The sequence below is a fragment of the Brassica napus genome, chromosome A2 (genome assembly GCF_020379485.1).
Source record: "Brassica napus cultivar Da-Ae chromosome A2, Da-Ae, whole genome shotgun sequence".
NCBI classification, from domain to species: domain Eukaryota; kingdom Viridiplantae; phylum Streptophyta; class Magnoliopsida; order Brassicales; family Brassicaceae; genus Brassica; species Brassica napus.
Window position 1 is genome coordinate 12,421,100 of NC_063435.1, and position 16,445 is coordinate 12,437,544.

Sequence of the window (16,445 nt, forward strand, 5' to 3'; positions counted from 1 at the left end):
ATACATCAGTTATCTCAACCATTATAGAAGAATGAGTGAAGAATGCTCAAGTTTTGTGTATAGGTTATGAGTAAGAAAGATGGGAGACACGTGTCATATATAGGTTTATAAAAACCTAATGTAAGTCACGTTGATCGCCGAAAAAAATAAATTAATGTCATATATTTGTGTCTTGCTCAATATAATACGATGTATATATTGCCATAAACCAAAGTTTCGAAATATATACAAATCCTCTATCATTAATCAACCTTGCCAATCAGTCAATGTAGCATAATCCATTTCAAAACAAAGATTAACTGTTTCTGATATAATAACAAACTAATTTTAAATTTTGGTTTAATAGTGTTAACCATTAATAATAGGGATTAATTTTAATTTTGAAAACGTTTTTATTATACCGAATGAAACGCTAAGCATTAAACCATACCAGAGCTTAGCGTGTACATCCCTGTTTCGGTTTTAACACTCAAGAATAGAGTGTTTCTTTATTATACCAAAAAAAAAACTTGAGTGGGATGAACGTATCTCGTGTGTTTCTTAGGTGTAGCGTTTTTGCAACTCTCTCAAAAGTTGACAGTTTCTTTGGTGTTGCGTTAACATATAATTAAAAAATGTGTTAGGTAATGTCTCAAAGCTGTTAAAAATTATTAACTATTAAATGGAAAAGACGAAACAGTAATACTCCAATTAAAGATCATGAAAAAAAACGCTATCCGGTTGTAAACGTTTTCTTCATACGTATAAATTTTGGAGCATATAACTGTTTTTTTGTCATCCACACAACATGGAAACACGTAAGATGAAAGTATATTATTGTGATCACCATTAAGAGTATTGAGACCAATCCCAAATCTCATTTTAGTCTTGGCATGGCTTGCCAAAAGGCTCATTTCGAGATGCAAATTTTCGACTTGTCTAACAAAATCTCCAATCTCAAGAGCCTTAAACCTTCCACTTATATCGACAATTTGTTCCAACAGCTCATGTCCACGTGCTTGCCTACGGACACAAATATCGAAGTTGAAAAGTTGTGCCCAAAAGTCCAAAACATCAGAACCAATCTCATCAACCTACGTAGTGAAGATATAGGGTATTCAGAGCAACACTACTCTACGATCTTCGGATCTCTCGAAGAAAACCCACTTCACCGTTTAGATCTCTGCCCTTACTACACTAACTACCTCAAACTGAGCAAGGTCGAGTTTGATCTCCTCATGCTACACACGAGCCATGTCCCAACCAAGATCGTGTTTGTGGCCTCCGGTGTGTTGCCCTTCACATCCATCATCTTAGATATGTCCCACCTCCCAAATACGACGTTCGAGAACTTTGACATCGACCCTCAAGCCAATTCACTTGCCTCCCAACTTGTCTCACGCGATACTAATCTTTCTAGTTTTAACATATCTCGTCTGTTTTATAATTGAAGTAAATAAGGAAATAAATTGTGAGAAGGTCTATTTAAGCGACACGTGGCAAATGTAGAGTGAAAGCATTAAATACAATGCATCTCTTTTAATATATAAGGGATGTTTTTTTTTTTTTGGCAGTGTATCCGGTTCCATGAACGTTATTATGTCGATAAACCACTCAGTGTTTGTGAAGGGAGATCAGAAAAATTTCACTATAGAGCCTTCCTTTGGTCTTGAAGCCTCTGTGCTTTACCTTGATGTCATGTACACATGCATTGACGAGTATCTCAGTCACTTCGCTTGAGGAAAATTTCTTTTTTTTTATGGTCAAGAGAAATTTTTTTTAAAACACCTAAACTAGCACGATGATGGCAACAACATTATTATTCATTAAGGTTTCAAAAGGGGTTTAAAAGCCGAGCAAATGAAGCATTATAGCATTTTGAGCATGCATGCGATTCTCCGCCTGTGGGAAGACAATGGAATAAGGAGCCTCCACGACTCCATTAGTCACCTCAACTCCTCTCTCTGCAGGCAAACAATGCATGAAATAGGCTTTTGGTCCAGCCAACTTCATAAGAGCTTCATCCACCTGCAAGCAAAGCAATATACCGAAAACATGTTCAAAATCTAAACACGGGAGATTCATTTACTGCATACCGTATGTTACCTGGAATCCTTGGAATGCTTTAAGGCGGTATTCAGCTTCATCCTTTTGCCCCATACTGGCCCGTACGTCTGAGCACACAACATCAGCTCCTATTACAGCTTCTTTAGCATCATTTACGATCTCTATCTTACTTAATCCAGCTTGCTCTGAACTGGGTTTTGTTAGAGATAAACTTGAAGATAAACATGAAGAATAACTTGGAGATCAAGTCATACTTATCCTATTCGAGTTATGTTTAGGATAAAGGGTTTTCCTAGTTAGATAAGGATATATATCTCTATATAAGAAGATGGTGAGTTGGGCCATGAACTTGTGAGATTAGAGATTATTTGTGAGAGCTTAAGTTTTGAGGAATTTTCTTAAGCTAATAAAGTGTGAGTTCTATAATCTTGAGTTTCATATACATACGTTTGGATAAGAATTGGTATCAGAGCAAAATCTGAAATCAATAACTGCGACAGAGATGGGTGATATAACGACTGTTGCAATCAAACCTAAAGAAGGACCATCAACGATAACATGTCCAATGCTAAACACAACAAATTATACGGTATGGGCTATTCGAATGAAGATCCTTCTCAAAGTACATCGAGTGTGGGAGATTGTCGAGGAGGAAACGAATGTAAGCGACAAAAACGACATGGCCATCGCTCTCATCTTTCAATCCATTCCGGAGGCGCTCATCTTGCAGGTCGGAGATCTAGACACAGCAAAGAAAGTTTGGGATGCCATAAAAGCTAGACACCTAGGTGCTGATAGAGTTCGGGAAGCTAGACTACAAACCTTAATGGCGGAATTTGATCGTTTAAAGATGAAGGAAACTGAAACAATAGATGACTTCGTTGGCAAGCTATCTGAAATTTCGTCAAAATCTGCAGCTCTAGGAGAAAACATTGAAGAAACAAAGCTTGTGAAAAAGTTTCTTAAAAGTCTACCCCGAAAGAAATATATTCATATTGTGGCATCGCTGGAACAGGTTCTTGACCTCAAAGAAACGAGTTTTGAAGATATCATTGGTCGCCTAAAGGCATATGAAGAACGGATCAGAGAGGATGATGACGACGGTCAGGAAGATCAAAGCAAATTAATGCTTGCAAATTCGGAGAATCAGTACACTCAGTCGAATCAAGACTATGGTGGGAACAGAGGACGAGGCGGTAGGTTCTATGGAAGAGGACATGGTCGAGGAAGATCATACCGCGAGTTCGATATAACTAAAATAACATGTTTTCGATGTGATAAGAAGGGACATTTTGCGTCAAGTTGTCCGGACAGACTACTCAAGTTGCAGGAGGCATACGAAAACAGAGCTGATGAGACACAAGAGGCAGATGGATTACTAATGCATGAAGTGGTCTATCTCAATGAAAAAAATATAAAGCTTAAAGAGTTTGAAGCTAATTCTGAGAGTGAAAACGTGTGGTATCTAGACAATGGGGCTAGTAATCACATGACAGGCCGACGAGACTACTTCAAGACAATGGATGAAACCATAACAGGGAAGGTAAGATTCGGAGATGACTCGAGAATAGACATCAAAGGTAAGGGCTCAATCCTATTTGTAAGCCAAAACGGAGATAAGAAGATACTGGCTGACGTCTATTACATACCGGATCTTAAGAGCAACATCATTAGTCTTGGACAAGCAACTGAGTCTGGTTGTGAAATAAGGATGAAGGAAGAACAACTTACACTTTGTGACAAAGAAGGGAAGCTTATAGTACAAGCAAAGAGATCAAAGAATAGGCTTTACAAGGTCATCATGAATATCGTCGACCTCAAGTGTCTCCAAGCAGCTGCAAAACCAGAGTCAACTATTTGGCATGCCCGTCTAGGGCATATTGGTAAACAATCCATGCGAGCAATGATGAAAGATCAAATGGTGATAGGGTTACCTGAGTTCAAAATAGAAAGCGAAACTTGTGCTTCTTGTTTGCTTGGCAAACACGCAAGATCTCCATTCCCTAATGCTACCTCTTACCGAGCCACACAAGCGTTGGAACTAATACACGGCGACTTATGCGGACCCATCTCACCTCCCACAGCTGGTAAGAACAGATATATATTTGTTCTTATTGATGACTACTCTAGGTATATGTGGACAATCCTGTTAAAAGAGAAGAGCGAAGCTCTGGATAAGTTCAAGGCGTTTAAGAAAGTAGTTGAAGGAGAAACAAAAACAAATATAAAGACGTTAAGGACAGATAGGGGAGGTGAATTTACTTCAAACGAGTTTAAGCTGTTCTGCGAGAATTATGGTATAAGTAGACACTTAACTGCTCCGTACTCGCCGCAGCAAAACGGAGTGGTAGAACGTCGAAACAGAACGCTAATGGAGATGACGAGAAGCATTCTTAAGCACATGAGCGTGCCAAACTATCTATGGGGAGAAGGGGTTAGACATTCTACCTACCTCATCAACCGAGTCGCAACAAAAACTCTTGAGTCAATGACGCCATATGAGGTCCTGAAAGGTCGAAAACCAAATATCGCACATCTTAAGATATTTGGATGTATAGGCTATGCCAAAGTCGATACACCACACCTTCGAAAACTGGATGATCGCACAAGAACTCTTATTCATTTAGGGACAGAGCCAGGGTCCAAAGCATATAGGCTCTATGATCCAATGTATCGAAAGATCATCGTTAGTAGAGATGTCGTGTTTGATGAGACCAAACGATGGAATTGGAGCAACTCAACTAAAGACACGTCGAATGAACCTGGTATGTTTAAGCTAACGTTTGGAGATTATGGGAACAATGGAATACAGGACGATGAAGACATAGATCAGACCCATACTGGTGAAGATACCGTAGAAGAAAGGGAAGATGAAGAGCAACCATCCGATATGATCACTTCTCAAGAGGAGCCGGAGTTGAGAAGATCAACTCGAGTCACCAAAACACCAGCCTACTTGGAAGATTACGTATATCTTGCAGAAGTGGAAGGGGAAAGACTGCTTCAACTGATAAACGAGGAGCCATATGACTACAACGAAGCATGTGAGGAAGAGATATGGAGGGATGCGTGCGATGATGAGATGGCATCTATAGTCAAGAACCAAACGTGGGATCTAGTTGATCTACCACCAGGAGCTAAAGCCATCGGGTTAAAATGGATTTTCAAGATAAAAAGAAACTCTGATGGGACTATAAACAAACACAAGTCAAGACTGGTGGCAAAGGGGTATATTCAACGTCATGGCATAGACTATGAAGAGGTATTCTCTCCCGTAGCTCGGTTAGAGACAGTACGGCTCATGATCGCGTTAGCAGCAGCAAGAGGATGGGAAGTTCACCATCTCGACGTCAAAACAGCTTTCTTGAATGGAGAGTTGAAGGAGAATGTGTATGTGAGCCAACCTGAAGGATATATCGTCAAGGGAAGTGAAACAAAGGTGTACAAACTAAAGAAAGCATTATACGGCTTAAAACAAGCTCCGAGAGCGTGGAATGAAAAGCTCAACAAAACTCTTGGAGATCTCAAGTTCGTAAGATGCACGAAGGAACCATCTATCTATCGGCTAAACAAAGACGGTCACTTGTTACTTGTAGCTGTATATGTTGACGATCTATTGATTACAGGTTCGAAGGTCGAGTTGATTGACGAGTTTAAGAGAAACATGTCAACAAAGTTCGAGATGAGTGACCTTGGATTATTAACATATTATCTTGGCATTGAGGTACTACAATACAATTGTGGGATTGTGATAAAACAAGAAGGATACGCCAAGAAGGTGTTAGAAGAAACGCATATGATCGAATGCAATGCAACTCAATACCCAATGGATGCAGGACTACAGCTCTCAAAGGCGCAAGAAGAATCAAGTGTTGATGAGAAGGAGTATCGCAGGACTATAGGGTGTTTGCGTTACCTGACTCACACACGGCCTGACCTGTCCTACTCAGTGGGAGTGTTGAGCAGGTATATGCACGAACCCAAAACTTCTCATCTTGCCGCATTAAAACAGGTTCTTCGATACATCAAGGGTTCATTTGCTTATGGTCTAAACTTCCGAAGATCAAACGAACGGATATGGACAGTGGTAGGATACAGTGACAGCAGTCACAATGTGGATGCTGACGATGGAAGAAGTACTACAGGTCATATGTTCTACATAAACGACTGTCTTATCACTTGGTGCTCCCAAAAACAAGAGACAGTGGCTCTTTCTTCTTGTGAAGCCGAGTTCATGGCAGGTACTGAAGCAGCTAAACAAGCAATCTGGTTGCAAGAGCTACTGGCTGAGGTAATGGACGATTCATGCAAGAGAGTAGTGATAAAGATAGACAACAAGTCTGCAATTGCTCTCACAAAGAACCCGGTGTTCCACGGGCGCAGCAAGCACATTCATAAGCGGTACCATTTCATAAGAGAGTGCATCGATAATGATCAGGTGGAAGTGGAACATGTCGCAGGAACCCTTCAAAAGGCTGATATACTTACTAAAGCATTGGGAAGGTTAAAGTTCAAAGAGATGAGAGAGCTTGTTGGAGTTCAAGAGGTAAAGCATGGTGACTTCAAGTTTAAAGGGGAAAATGTTAGAGATAAACTTGAAGATAAACATGAAGAATAACTTGGAGATCAAGTCATACTTATCCTATTCGAGTTATGTTTAGGATAAAGGGTTTTCCTAGTTAGATAAGGATATATATCTCTATATAAGAAGATGGTGAGTTGGGCCATGAACTTGTGAGATTAGAGATTATTTGTGAGAGCTTAAGTTTTGAGGAATTTTCTTAAGCTAATAAAGTGTGAGTTCTATAATCTTGAGTTTCATATACATACGTTTGGATAAGAGGTTTATGATGCTCACTCTTCTTCAGTGACACTCTGTTTCTTTTACCTTTCCAGTGGCAGCGGAGATTCACTGGTGGTTTTTATATTGGGCCTTATGAGGCCCATCTTTGGGTTGTTTAGGCTCAAAGCTCATCTTTATCTGTACTTATACCTGTGTGATTTAGAGTTTTTGATTTATTTCATTTTGCTAAACAAATATTTGCATTGCCAAAAGTCATTTTGAAACACTCCCTACATGTAATCAGAAATTGAGCTTCTTTGCTACAGAAGCAACACATGATAACAAATGAAAGTTGGGCTGGAGACAGTATTGTGTATGTGGGTCAATAGGTCATGCCCCCAATACAATAATGTCATTCTGTTCATTTCAGTTTGGAAGGCAAACACTAGCTACTGGGATTTTGTCTCGTGGGTTAATGTAGAAGGAAAAAAATGGCTCAATCAAGTTTCTTTTTTGTTAATGGCCAATCAACTGTACAGTGAATAGATTTCTTTCTGCTAAGAGAGGGTTGTATTGCTAAATTGTTAGTAAAATCAGAACTGTGGGAGCAAAACAATGCCTTTAGATACTTTTATGTATGCAGTTGGAGCTTAGAAGTTTCTTTAACATCAGTATGTAAAAACTAAAATTAATGAACAGTAATATAATTTGGTATCAATTCAAACCTAGGAAGTTGGTTGGAGTTGTATATCCTTTTTATTGTTAGAAAAAAGTTTGCGATCCTGACTCAACTCGATGTAGATTTATATATACAAAGCTCAGAAATTCTTAAACTCACCCGATAAAATAATATCAATTAGATCAAAGAATAATTGTGTTTCATGTTTCCTAATCCTAACACAAGCAAGATCAAAGAGTTGGTTTTGTTGACCATGTCGTCTAACCGTATCTAATTAGTCTCTTGATCATGTTGGAATAATTCAATTGTTCTGTTTATGTCCGATTAAATAAATACAAATGTTTGCTGTCTCGTAAATTGTTTGTTAGTCCAAAATAATGCGATGGTTTGTTCCGGGACGACGCCAAGATCAGACAGTTTTGAGCTCTGTTGCTACACCTAACCAGTCTTTGTCTGCATTAAATACAACTACGTACTAGCTCCCTCGGTCTATTTTTATAAAATGTATGCATCAAACTGTTAATCATTAGTATTAACCTTAACATAATGTTTGCAAATATATAAACCGTATGTGTAAGAAGAACTAAGAAGTTCTCCTCGTGCATGTGACTCTTCTCATTCTCACGCGATTCTCGACCATTTGCCCAATACCCTTTTGTTTTCGAAAGTCCCATGAACTTCGTAAATGTGAGCAAGGCCCAGTATTATTACTTATGTGTGTGGATAAGCTTGTTGCTCTTTTACCTTGACGCCTTGTGACTGTCACATGTCCTTTTCGAAAATTTTACAAGTGGTTTAATAGGCGGCTTAAACAAGATCCATGTAATCAACTTTTATTATGATAATTTTCTTTCCGAAATGTAACATTCGAATATTCTGCAACAAATAGCCTCGTTAAGTTATACTAAGCTGGAATATATCCAGTATATGTACCACGGGAAACTATATCTTCAAATGAAAAATATATAGAAATAGATCTCTTTATCAACATGGAAGTTTCCATAGAGAAAATATTGTAATGAGATGGCATAATAATTAGTTGTGGTAGGCAACTTAATCATTGTTTCCAACTTTTCATAGACAGGAGACAAAACATTTTGAAGATAATAGTAGAATTCACCAAAGGTTAAGAAACTTTTATGTATTGCTATCATTATTGGTCTAATGTCCACACAAGATTATACTAATAATTTAATTTTTGAAAAAAGCCAAACAATATTAGATCGAACAATTAAAGAGCATTAAAAATTTTTTAAAGTTGTCTATATAAATAAGATCATAATCAGTGGCAGTGTATCTCTCCCTCCCAGATCAAATATTCTATCGATCGCTTCACTTTCCTGATTTAAATTTCCGAGAGGGATCGGATAATCTCAATCTTCACCGTATTCAATTTCTCAAACTCAGATCAAAGAGACAGAGCAAAGCATTTATACCTTCGCTGTTTCACGGAAACATAACAAACAAAAAGATTCAGACAACTACAAAAAATAAAAAACATGACGAAACCGTTTGAGTTCCATGGTGTGGAGGCGGAGAAAGCAGAAGCGATGAGGAGATACAACAACCAAAAATGCTTCCGGAACATTATACGAGCATGCGCCGTCGCTTTACTGTTTTACTTGTGGTTTCCGACAGTGACGGTTTCACTGCTAGCTGTCGGCGACTGGTTTTACCGAACCGGAGCGGTTATCGTAACCAATCGTACCGTTGTCTTCGTCTCCGCAAACTTACTCGTCGCTTTGGTTTTCATTCTATCTCGCGATCGCGACGACGAGAGTAGTTCCAAACCAGATCTATACGATCAGTACACCTCCTCCTCATCCTCCTCCGCCGTTATCGTACCCGCCGCCGATGAAAAAGTGGTAGACGATGATGGTTCGAAAAATCAAACCGTTGCGGCGTTGGAGGTAGTTGCGGAGAAGGAAACCGTTATGGCGTTGGTCGAGGAGGTAGTCGCAGAGAAGCAAATCGTTCCGGCGTTTATTGAGGAGAACGTGGCTGTGGAGGAGGTGGAGGCGGTTAAAACAGAGTTAAAGAGAACCTATAGGAGGACGAAGTCGGAGAGGAAGAAGAAGGTTAACCGGCCGGTGACGGAGTTTCGAAGGACAGAGTCGGCGAACTCGGGGATAGAGAGATTGAGCAGCGAGGAGTTTCGTTTGAAGGTAGAGGCATTTATAATGGAGAAGAAGAGATGTCTTGTTCAGGAAGAAAACGACGTCGTTGCATGTGGACTCGAGCTCGTTGGTGCTGCTGACTCTAGCTATGGATCGTACTAAGTAGATGTGCAGAAATGTGATAATCTCAAATTATATTATCTACTTTTGATTAGTTTTAGGAGCGCTCTTCAAAACTAGACGCAAAATCATCGGCTATATTTTCATTGCTGATGATTATGTTTTGTGACGGTGAAGCGAAATTAGCTGATTTTCTATGTTGCAAAACGTATTTGAATAAAATATCATTCGGACGGTTTGTCGTATCAAACTTAGCTTCGTCTTTTCAAAAAAAAAAAATTTGGTTGCCACTGATCAATGCTGGTTCATTCATGTTCCTTACCGTTTCAGTTAGCTAGCTGAAAAATGGGAATTCCAGTTGATCAGTCAGAAAATGGATCACTTGTTATTCTTTTCCCTTCTTTTTCTTACACCAAGACCAACGTTAAGAAATCGTTTAGATGATAATCATATGTTTTATGGAGAATTAGTGCACAAGCAGACACCTAAATGCAGTTTAGACTGTCTTAAACATGTTTTTAAAAATCGTTTGTTTATGACTGATTTGCAATTAAGATTAATATAGAAATCTATATGATGTTTAAACAGATTTTTATTACACTAACTAAAACTAATGTGGTTACATTTTCCATGAAATTGTTATTGTAATAGGAGTAAGACATATACCCAATATCTACCTACTTAGTCAGATTTTATTCAGCGATTTTGAATGTATCAATGTAACTTGTAATCTTATTAATTGTCAATAAACCTTTTTTTTTTCATTTTATTTGTTTCCTGATATTTTCTAACTCGTGTATATAGGTTGAAGCTATTCAGGTCTCTTCTTCAACAACTTCTTTTGTCATGAATAATTGGCAATTATTGTCACCAACATTTCCACTTAGTTTCCGAAGAATATTTCTCAAAAATATTCACTGGGTGTTTCCAAAGGACCAACCAATGATACTTTCCTTTACCAAACTGTTTGACATTGGTTTTCTAAATGAATCTAACATTTTGTTGCGGGAAGAAACATATACTTAGAGAAAACCCGTAACAAAAGATGGTAGTAGAACGAAGGACATGTTACATATATTAATATTATCCTTGGATTCCTACCAGCTTCTTGATTCTTTAATTGTTACTTTTCTAGTGTCACATGAATTGGTTATGTTTTGGCCTTTTGACATGAAGTGTATACATTAATCAATCTTTTCGGAAGGTTCATCATCCACTTACGACAATTGTTTAAAGAACTCAGTGTGGTAGTGTGCCATTATTGAGTATTTTTTATGTATCCCCTTAGCAAACAGAGATCACTTTTTATTGTATTTGTATTGTTGTTTTGTAGAGGTTGTTCCTGCAGAACAAACCTGTCAGATAATAAAATGCTGTTAGGACTACTTATACATCTAAAAGCATAAGAGAAGGCCAATGGAAGAATGAATCAAACAAATGATAATCATTTTAGTAACCTAAACCCAAATACAATTAGCATAACCAGTTAGAGATATTAACAAGAAGAAAAACACTATTCATATTCACTGCAAGTCACAGGAAATTTATATAACTTCGACATTGAATTACAAACTCCTAAATAGTATGTAGAACAGTTGAGGACCCTAGGTTATAGTGTTTACCTTTTGGTGTAATCTACCTTTAGTTAGTTGAGCTCGCAAATAAATTCATGTCTCGTCACCACAAAACCTAATACATTGATTGAATACATGTTCAAATGTAAGAAACTATCTTGACCCCTTGGATCATTTGTGTCTACAATAAAAAAAAATATAGAACACGTACTCCAATTATATCGTCTACACCATAAGAATTGTGTACGTGCAAATGATTTCATATAACTTGCTACACAAATTGAACTGGTATGACCGAGAGAGAAACGATAGCAGAGAATATAATCACATTAATTCTTCAAAGATCTCCGTAAGTTACAGTGGATGTGGAACTTTCATTTTTACTTCCGTAGTATAAGGGTGTGCAATATATACATCGACTACCTTCTCCGACTAGTTCTATTTATTTATCACGTAACCAATGTGGAATGCTGTTATTAACACACATGAAGCCGTTTGACACGATACTATACTGAGCTTTCTCAGTTATTTGGGCTTAAGCGTAATTTATGTCAATAAGAATTCTTATTATTCCAAACAAAAATTCCTTTAATACCAGTCGATTAAATATTTAAACTCAGAAATTGTAGGGCTTTACCCCGAAGGGAGCCCTTCCAGAAATTCTCGAAGGACCAAGACAAGCTTAGGCCCAGGAGGGGGTTTGGAAATAGTTTTCAACCAGCAATAGACGCGCCTCGGTTAGTACCTCATTAGCTGCGTCATTGCCCCAAGCGCAAAGATGTTTTTCAAGAGAGCACGCGAGACTTTATTTATAGCGCAAGTTTTTGAGCTTCAGAATTTCTACAACCGATGTGGGACAAATACACGCACCACCTTAGATACACAACAAGCTTTGTACGTCTTGGGCCTCTTAAATTGAGCCCAGCCTTTTTTTTTCTGTTTCGTTGTTAATAATATTCGAACTCGTTTTTGCTACTTGTTCACTCTTACAGTTGTTTTCATTATCTTTTTCCATAAACATTTTCTACAGTTATTCTTAATTCTAACTGGAAATATACATCATTACATAGTAGAGTTCTTATGAAATCGACATTCTTGTCTATGTATTTAAATAAAATATCTTGTACAAACTTTTGGAAGGAGCGTGATAGTCTCCATCGATCCTAGTTCAGATCGACAGATTCCATCTTCCTCCTAATAGATTATATGATCAGAAACAGCAACAAAACCTCCACAAGCAAAAAAATACAAAGTTGGAATCGGCTCTTTAGCTATAATATGCAGGCGCTACATCACGTTTGTGAAACTCTAATTGCTGACTCCATTGTCGACCGGCTCTTTCATTGTGTTTTATATCTCTCGTCCTCACTCCTCTGGAATTAGCTGGCTAGATAGGTTTCTGAGCTGATTCTTAACTAGAGTAGATTCTGAGTTTTAAAGAGCGTTTGTAATAGAAAAGCAAATAAAAAAATAAAATGATACTGATGATGATATTTATTTGATGGTATATAAGTTTAAGACTGATGATGGTAGGGACCGCGCGAACGCAGGCCCCGTCTGCCACAAATAATGACGTAGGCTCTTTCTCATGGAAAGACCTTAAGCTAAGCACCCCTCCTTACAGTGCAATGGAGGTCACTAGCCTAGGCCACTCGTCTTCCTGATCAAGAGCTGACCCCGTCCAGGTAAGTACTTTACTCGTTGCGCCAAGATCTCCTCTTATACTCTGTTTCCCGAATCAACTTATTGTGACGTAACCGATGTGGGATGTTATTGTTAACACACATCATGCTGTTTGAAGTTCCTGTTATAGAACAACGTGCTGGTCTTACAGCAACTTGAACGGGGCTTTTGAGTAATAGACATCGGCTAACAACTATAGTCCCGCTCGCTTACAGATATGTTCCACATTATAGACTGAATAAGAAATATATTCTCTGTTTAAAGCTTTTGTAAAAATTGTATATAAACAATTGACCAGAGAAAAAACAAAGCTATCTGAACTTCATAAATCATAATGTTTACAGACTTGCCAATCAACCTAAGAAAACCAAAACCAAAGTATATGTAAGATTAGTTTTAAAGACACTGCAATTTTGTCGACAAAGGCATCTCGTTTCTCTTTTCTTTCAATTTGTTTGCTATAACCATTTCTATTTATACCGCTTCGACTAAGTGCTCTCATAGTAAATATCTAATTTACTTGTTCTTGGATAAAGACAACTGCAATTAACTGAATAGAGACAAGGCCGAACAAGAGTGAGTCTCAAGATACAATCAGAGTGAACTTAACGTGCACAAGAAGACGCAGATTAATAAGCATTATGTACACATCACGCTAGATACATTTAATACATTATATAATTGTTTTTTTTTGTTTCTGGGAAAATGGGTTAAGTGTAGAGCATTCTTCAATCTCCAGACTCTGCTTCTTCCTCCACTTTGATCCCCGACAATGACCTTCTTATTATGTACACAAACAAATACTCGTTGGTCGAGCTGTCAGAAAGGAGGAACATAAGCGTCGATGATGATACAATCATTTACATGAACATTCGTTTTATGCGTCGTACCTCTTATGTGTATTTCCTCAGGTTACGCTTGGCCCGAAACTGGCCAAGCTTGTCTCTCCATTCAGCTGCAAAATCATAAAACAACAATGCATTTACCTTTAGAGCAATGCTACATGGAAAAACAAGATTATTGTATATAATCAAAGCTTACCAGCTTCATCATATCGCTCTTCATTAACGGCTTGCATCATGTTGCTCAGAATATTGAACTCTTTGGTATCAAGGCAAGCCTGACCATTTGGTCTGCGCAAAGGTAAAATGAAGTTTAAGTTTCGACACTTAAATCCACAGCACAGAAGATATGATTTGATCTTTAGGTGTCTGAAAACTTTACCGGTCTTGTTCAGTAAACAATAAGCCATCTGAAGCAGGTGTCTGTTGTGACAGCTTCCCTGACTCGATGACTCTCATTCCATCACTATAAGCAAGGTACTTGTTCACTTGGATAGGTACCTAATAGAGAGAGTAACACAAATTTATAACCCTGAATGCGTATTTGTATTCAGCTAAGCTGGTTTCTAAACATATTTATGCATTACCTTGCATCTAACAGCTATGTTAATTGCATCTGACGGACGAAGGTCAAAGCTAATGCAGTCCGATGCATTACCCACCTGCAACATCGTCAGAAACCAGCCTTAATAATGAGACACTGAGTAAAGAAAGTTGGATAAAAGACACCAGATGCAAACCTTTGAAAGGTATAGTTGGGCAAAATACGCCTCGTGAACTCTTTTGGTGACTCTCACAAGTCTAACCTGTAGAAAAGTTACAGAAACAGTTTACATGAGCAATGTGTTCAAGAGACAAGGATATCACATAAAGGAGAGAGGCTGAAAGTATAAGACATACTTCGTAACCCATTTTGTCCACCATCTCCTTCACCACTTGATACATGGTTGGTCTTGCCTGCAACCAGTAACCAAAACAAAACCCCATTAAATTACTCTTCAATCACTCCTTACTGATCCAAACAAAAGAAACAAAAAGAGCTTACAATCTGGACATTGGTCATTGCAGCCATAAGTAACACACTAGGCATCTCCACTGCAATAAAACAAAACCAAAAACATTTGTGAGACTGGGCACAGAACACTCACTTTGAAACTCCATCAAAACTAAGTTACTCAATACACAATTCTAAGTCACGTACAGACAATAATGGGAAGGAGAAGACCAGTCCCATCTTCCATTTTCAAAACAATAGCAGGGTGTGGAGCATAATCAGGCAAATGGCCTCCTTGAGGATTGTTATGAACACATCGTAGCTGCCTGCCGTCTCTCATCTTCACCATGAAACCATCAGCTCCACTCTTCACCTCAACTACAAAACATTCAAAAAAACAATATATGAAATTGATACAAAATCAAACCAGAGAATCCACTAAAGCTTACCAGCTTCCACTATGCTAGAGTTGACATACTCCTCATCGTTTTCGTTGAAATTCTCAGCGGTGCTTCCGTTACCATCAGAGTGAGAGCTGAAAACACACTTGATGCTAATCTTGCTACACCCCCGAGGAAGCAGACGAAGCGTGACATGAGACTTGATCCGATGACCCAAGAATTGGCTTCTGAGAAGCGTAGGTTTCAGAGCGCATGCACCTACTTGTCTTGGACGAATCGCAGGGCAAACAACCGGTGCTTGAACCGACCTCATCTTCCTTTACCTCTATACATAACAATCATGACTTGTTAGCATCAATCTACAACTGAAAGTGAAAGATTCTACCACAAAAATCAAAAACAATCAACGATCGGTGTGTTCTTCGTTTGTTCATCAGATTTTCACACGTATATAGCGAAAATGGTGATCAGTAGCTAGGAAGAGTGAGTTTTTCTGAGTTACCTACAATTTCGCGAGGGAGATCGACGGATCAGATGATCGCAGATGGCGGGAACAGTCAGGGAACGAGACTCGAACGGATCGGAGATTTTCCGAAGCGAAGAGGAAGATGATCAAACGGATAGAGAGAGAGAGAGAGATTCTTAGCTTGGGAGTTGAGAGATCAGAAGAGTGAGAGAATCTCTCCGTCACTTTATTGACCCAGTTTTTGCTTCCATTGTCGATTCTACCCTTTTACCAAAAATGTTTCTTTCTTTTCCTAATACTTCTGTTTAGTGATTAAATCATTTAAAAAAAAAAACTATGTTCTGTGTACCTGCCTCTTCCTTTGTATCTATGGACAAAAAATATTTGAGGTTGGTGAACTTTTGCAAGGTGGAACCTAATTATTCTTATTTTTAGTATAGATAAAAATTTAAGACTTTTCAATCAGATATGTTAATTGAAAAGTAAATTTTAGATATATCTGTACGAAAAATGCTAATTTTAATAAATATGTTTGTTATGAAACTTCAATATTGTTTAAAAAATCTGTTGTTTTAGTTAATTTAAAACATAAAATAATGTACCCTGTGCTTTGACATTTTTTATAAGGAAAGTCAATGAATGATTCATGTGAACTATTTTCATTGTAAACACACATGATTTGTGTTTTGATCATTTTATAAGAAGGACACTGTCAGTTACTTCTAATTTAAGCGAAGATC

The 16,445-nt window shown here is 38.1% G+C and overlaps 3 protein-coding genes and 2 non-coding genes across 6 annotated transcripts; 2 read left to right on the top strand and 3 right to left on the bottom strand.

Moving 5' to 3' along the window:
- The first annotated feature begins 872 nt into the window (after window positions 1-872).
- Window positions 873-1,719, top strand: LOC106453283 (nicotianamine synthase 1-like). Its single transcript, XM_048752362.1, has 2 exons — window positions 873-1,417; window positions 1,554-1,719. Exons 1-2 carry the CDS (start codon window positions 873-875, stop codon window positions 1,717-1,719), a joined length of 711 nt encoding a protein of 236 aa, XP_048608319.1.
- A 6,909-nt stretch (window positions 1,720-8,628) lies between these two features.
- On the top strand, window positions 8,629-9,995 carry LOC106422234. Its single transcript, XM_013863048.3, has one exon. The coding sequence runs from the start codon at window positions 9,008-9,010 to the stop codon at window positions 9,785-9,787; it is 780 nt and encodes a 259-aa protein (XP_013718502.2). The 5' UTR covers window positions 8,629-9,007; the 3' UTR covers window positions 9,788-9,995.
- Window positions 9,996-11,948: 1,953 nt separating this feature from the next.
- Window positions 11,949-12,099, bottom strand: LOC125589668. Its single transcript, XR_007325842.1, has one exon. It is a non-coding gene; the product is annotated as a U4 spliceosomal RNA (small nuclear RNA).
- Window positions 12,100-12,848: 749 nt separating this feature from the next.
- On the bottom strand, window positions 12,849-13,012 carry LOC125589627. Its single transcript, XR_007325804.1, has one exon. It is a non-coding gene; the product is annotated as a U1 spliceosomal RNA (small nuclear RNA).
- Window positions 13,013-13,528: 516 nt separating this feature from the next.
- On the bottom strand, window positions 13,529-16,221 carry LOC106397218 (bifunctional nuclease 1-like). Of its 2 annotated transcripts, none has more exons than XM_013837812.3 (11): window positions 15,746-16,221; window positions 15,288-15,564; window positions 15,046-15,216; window positions 14,890-14,939; window positions 14,745-14,801; window positions 14,585-14,650; window positions 14,432-14,506; window positions 14,227-14,345; window positions 14,044-14,135; window positions 13,893-13,957; window positions 13,529-13,818 (listed from the first exon to the last, which is right to left on the bottom strand). In XM_013837812.3, the coding sequence occupies exons 2-10, from the start codon at window positions 15,550-15,552 to the stop codon at window positions 13,896-13,898; spliced, it is 957 nt and encodes a 318-aa protein (XP_013693266.2). In that variant the 5' UTR covers window positions 15,553-15,564; window positions 15,746-16,221; the 3' UTR covers window positions 13,529-13,818; window positions 13,893-13,895. The 2 variants fall into 2 exon arrangements, with proteins under 2 accessions (XP_013693266.2, XP_013693259.2); XM_013837805.3 differs by having other exon boundaries at window positions 15,742-16,221.
- Window positions 16,222-16,445: the final 224 nt, after the last annotated feature.

Excerpts from the sequence above, each read along its gene's own strand:
- LOC106453283 (XM_048752362.1), top strand. The coding sequence starts at position 873 with ATGGCTTGCCAAAAGGCTCATTTCGAGATGCAAATTTTCGACTTGTCT. Across the intron at positions 1,418-1,553 it reads AGTTTTAACATATCTCGTCT|TGTATCCGGTTCCATGAACG; the intron begins GTTTTATAATTG and ends TTTTTTTGGCAG.
- LOC106422234 (XM_013863048.3), top strand. The coding sequence starts at position 9,008 with ATGACGAAACCGTTTGAGTTCCATGGTGTGGAGGCGGAGAAAGCAGAA.
- LOC106397218 (XM_013837812.3), bottom strand. The coding sequence starts at position 15,552 with ATGAGGTCGGTTCAAGCACCGGTTGTTTGCCCTGCGATTCGTCCAAGA. Across the intron at positions 15,217-15,287 it reads CTCTAGCATAGTGGAAGCTG|TTGAGGTGAAGAGTGGAGCT; the intron begins GTAAGCTTTAGT and ends AATGTTTTGTAG. Across the intron at positions 14,651-14,744 it reads TGGACAAAATGGGTTACGAA|GTTAGACTTGTGAGAGTCAC; the intron begins GTATGTCTTATA and ends ACTTTTCTACAG.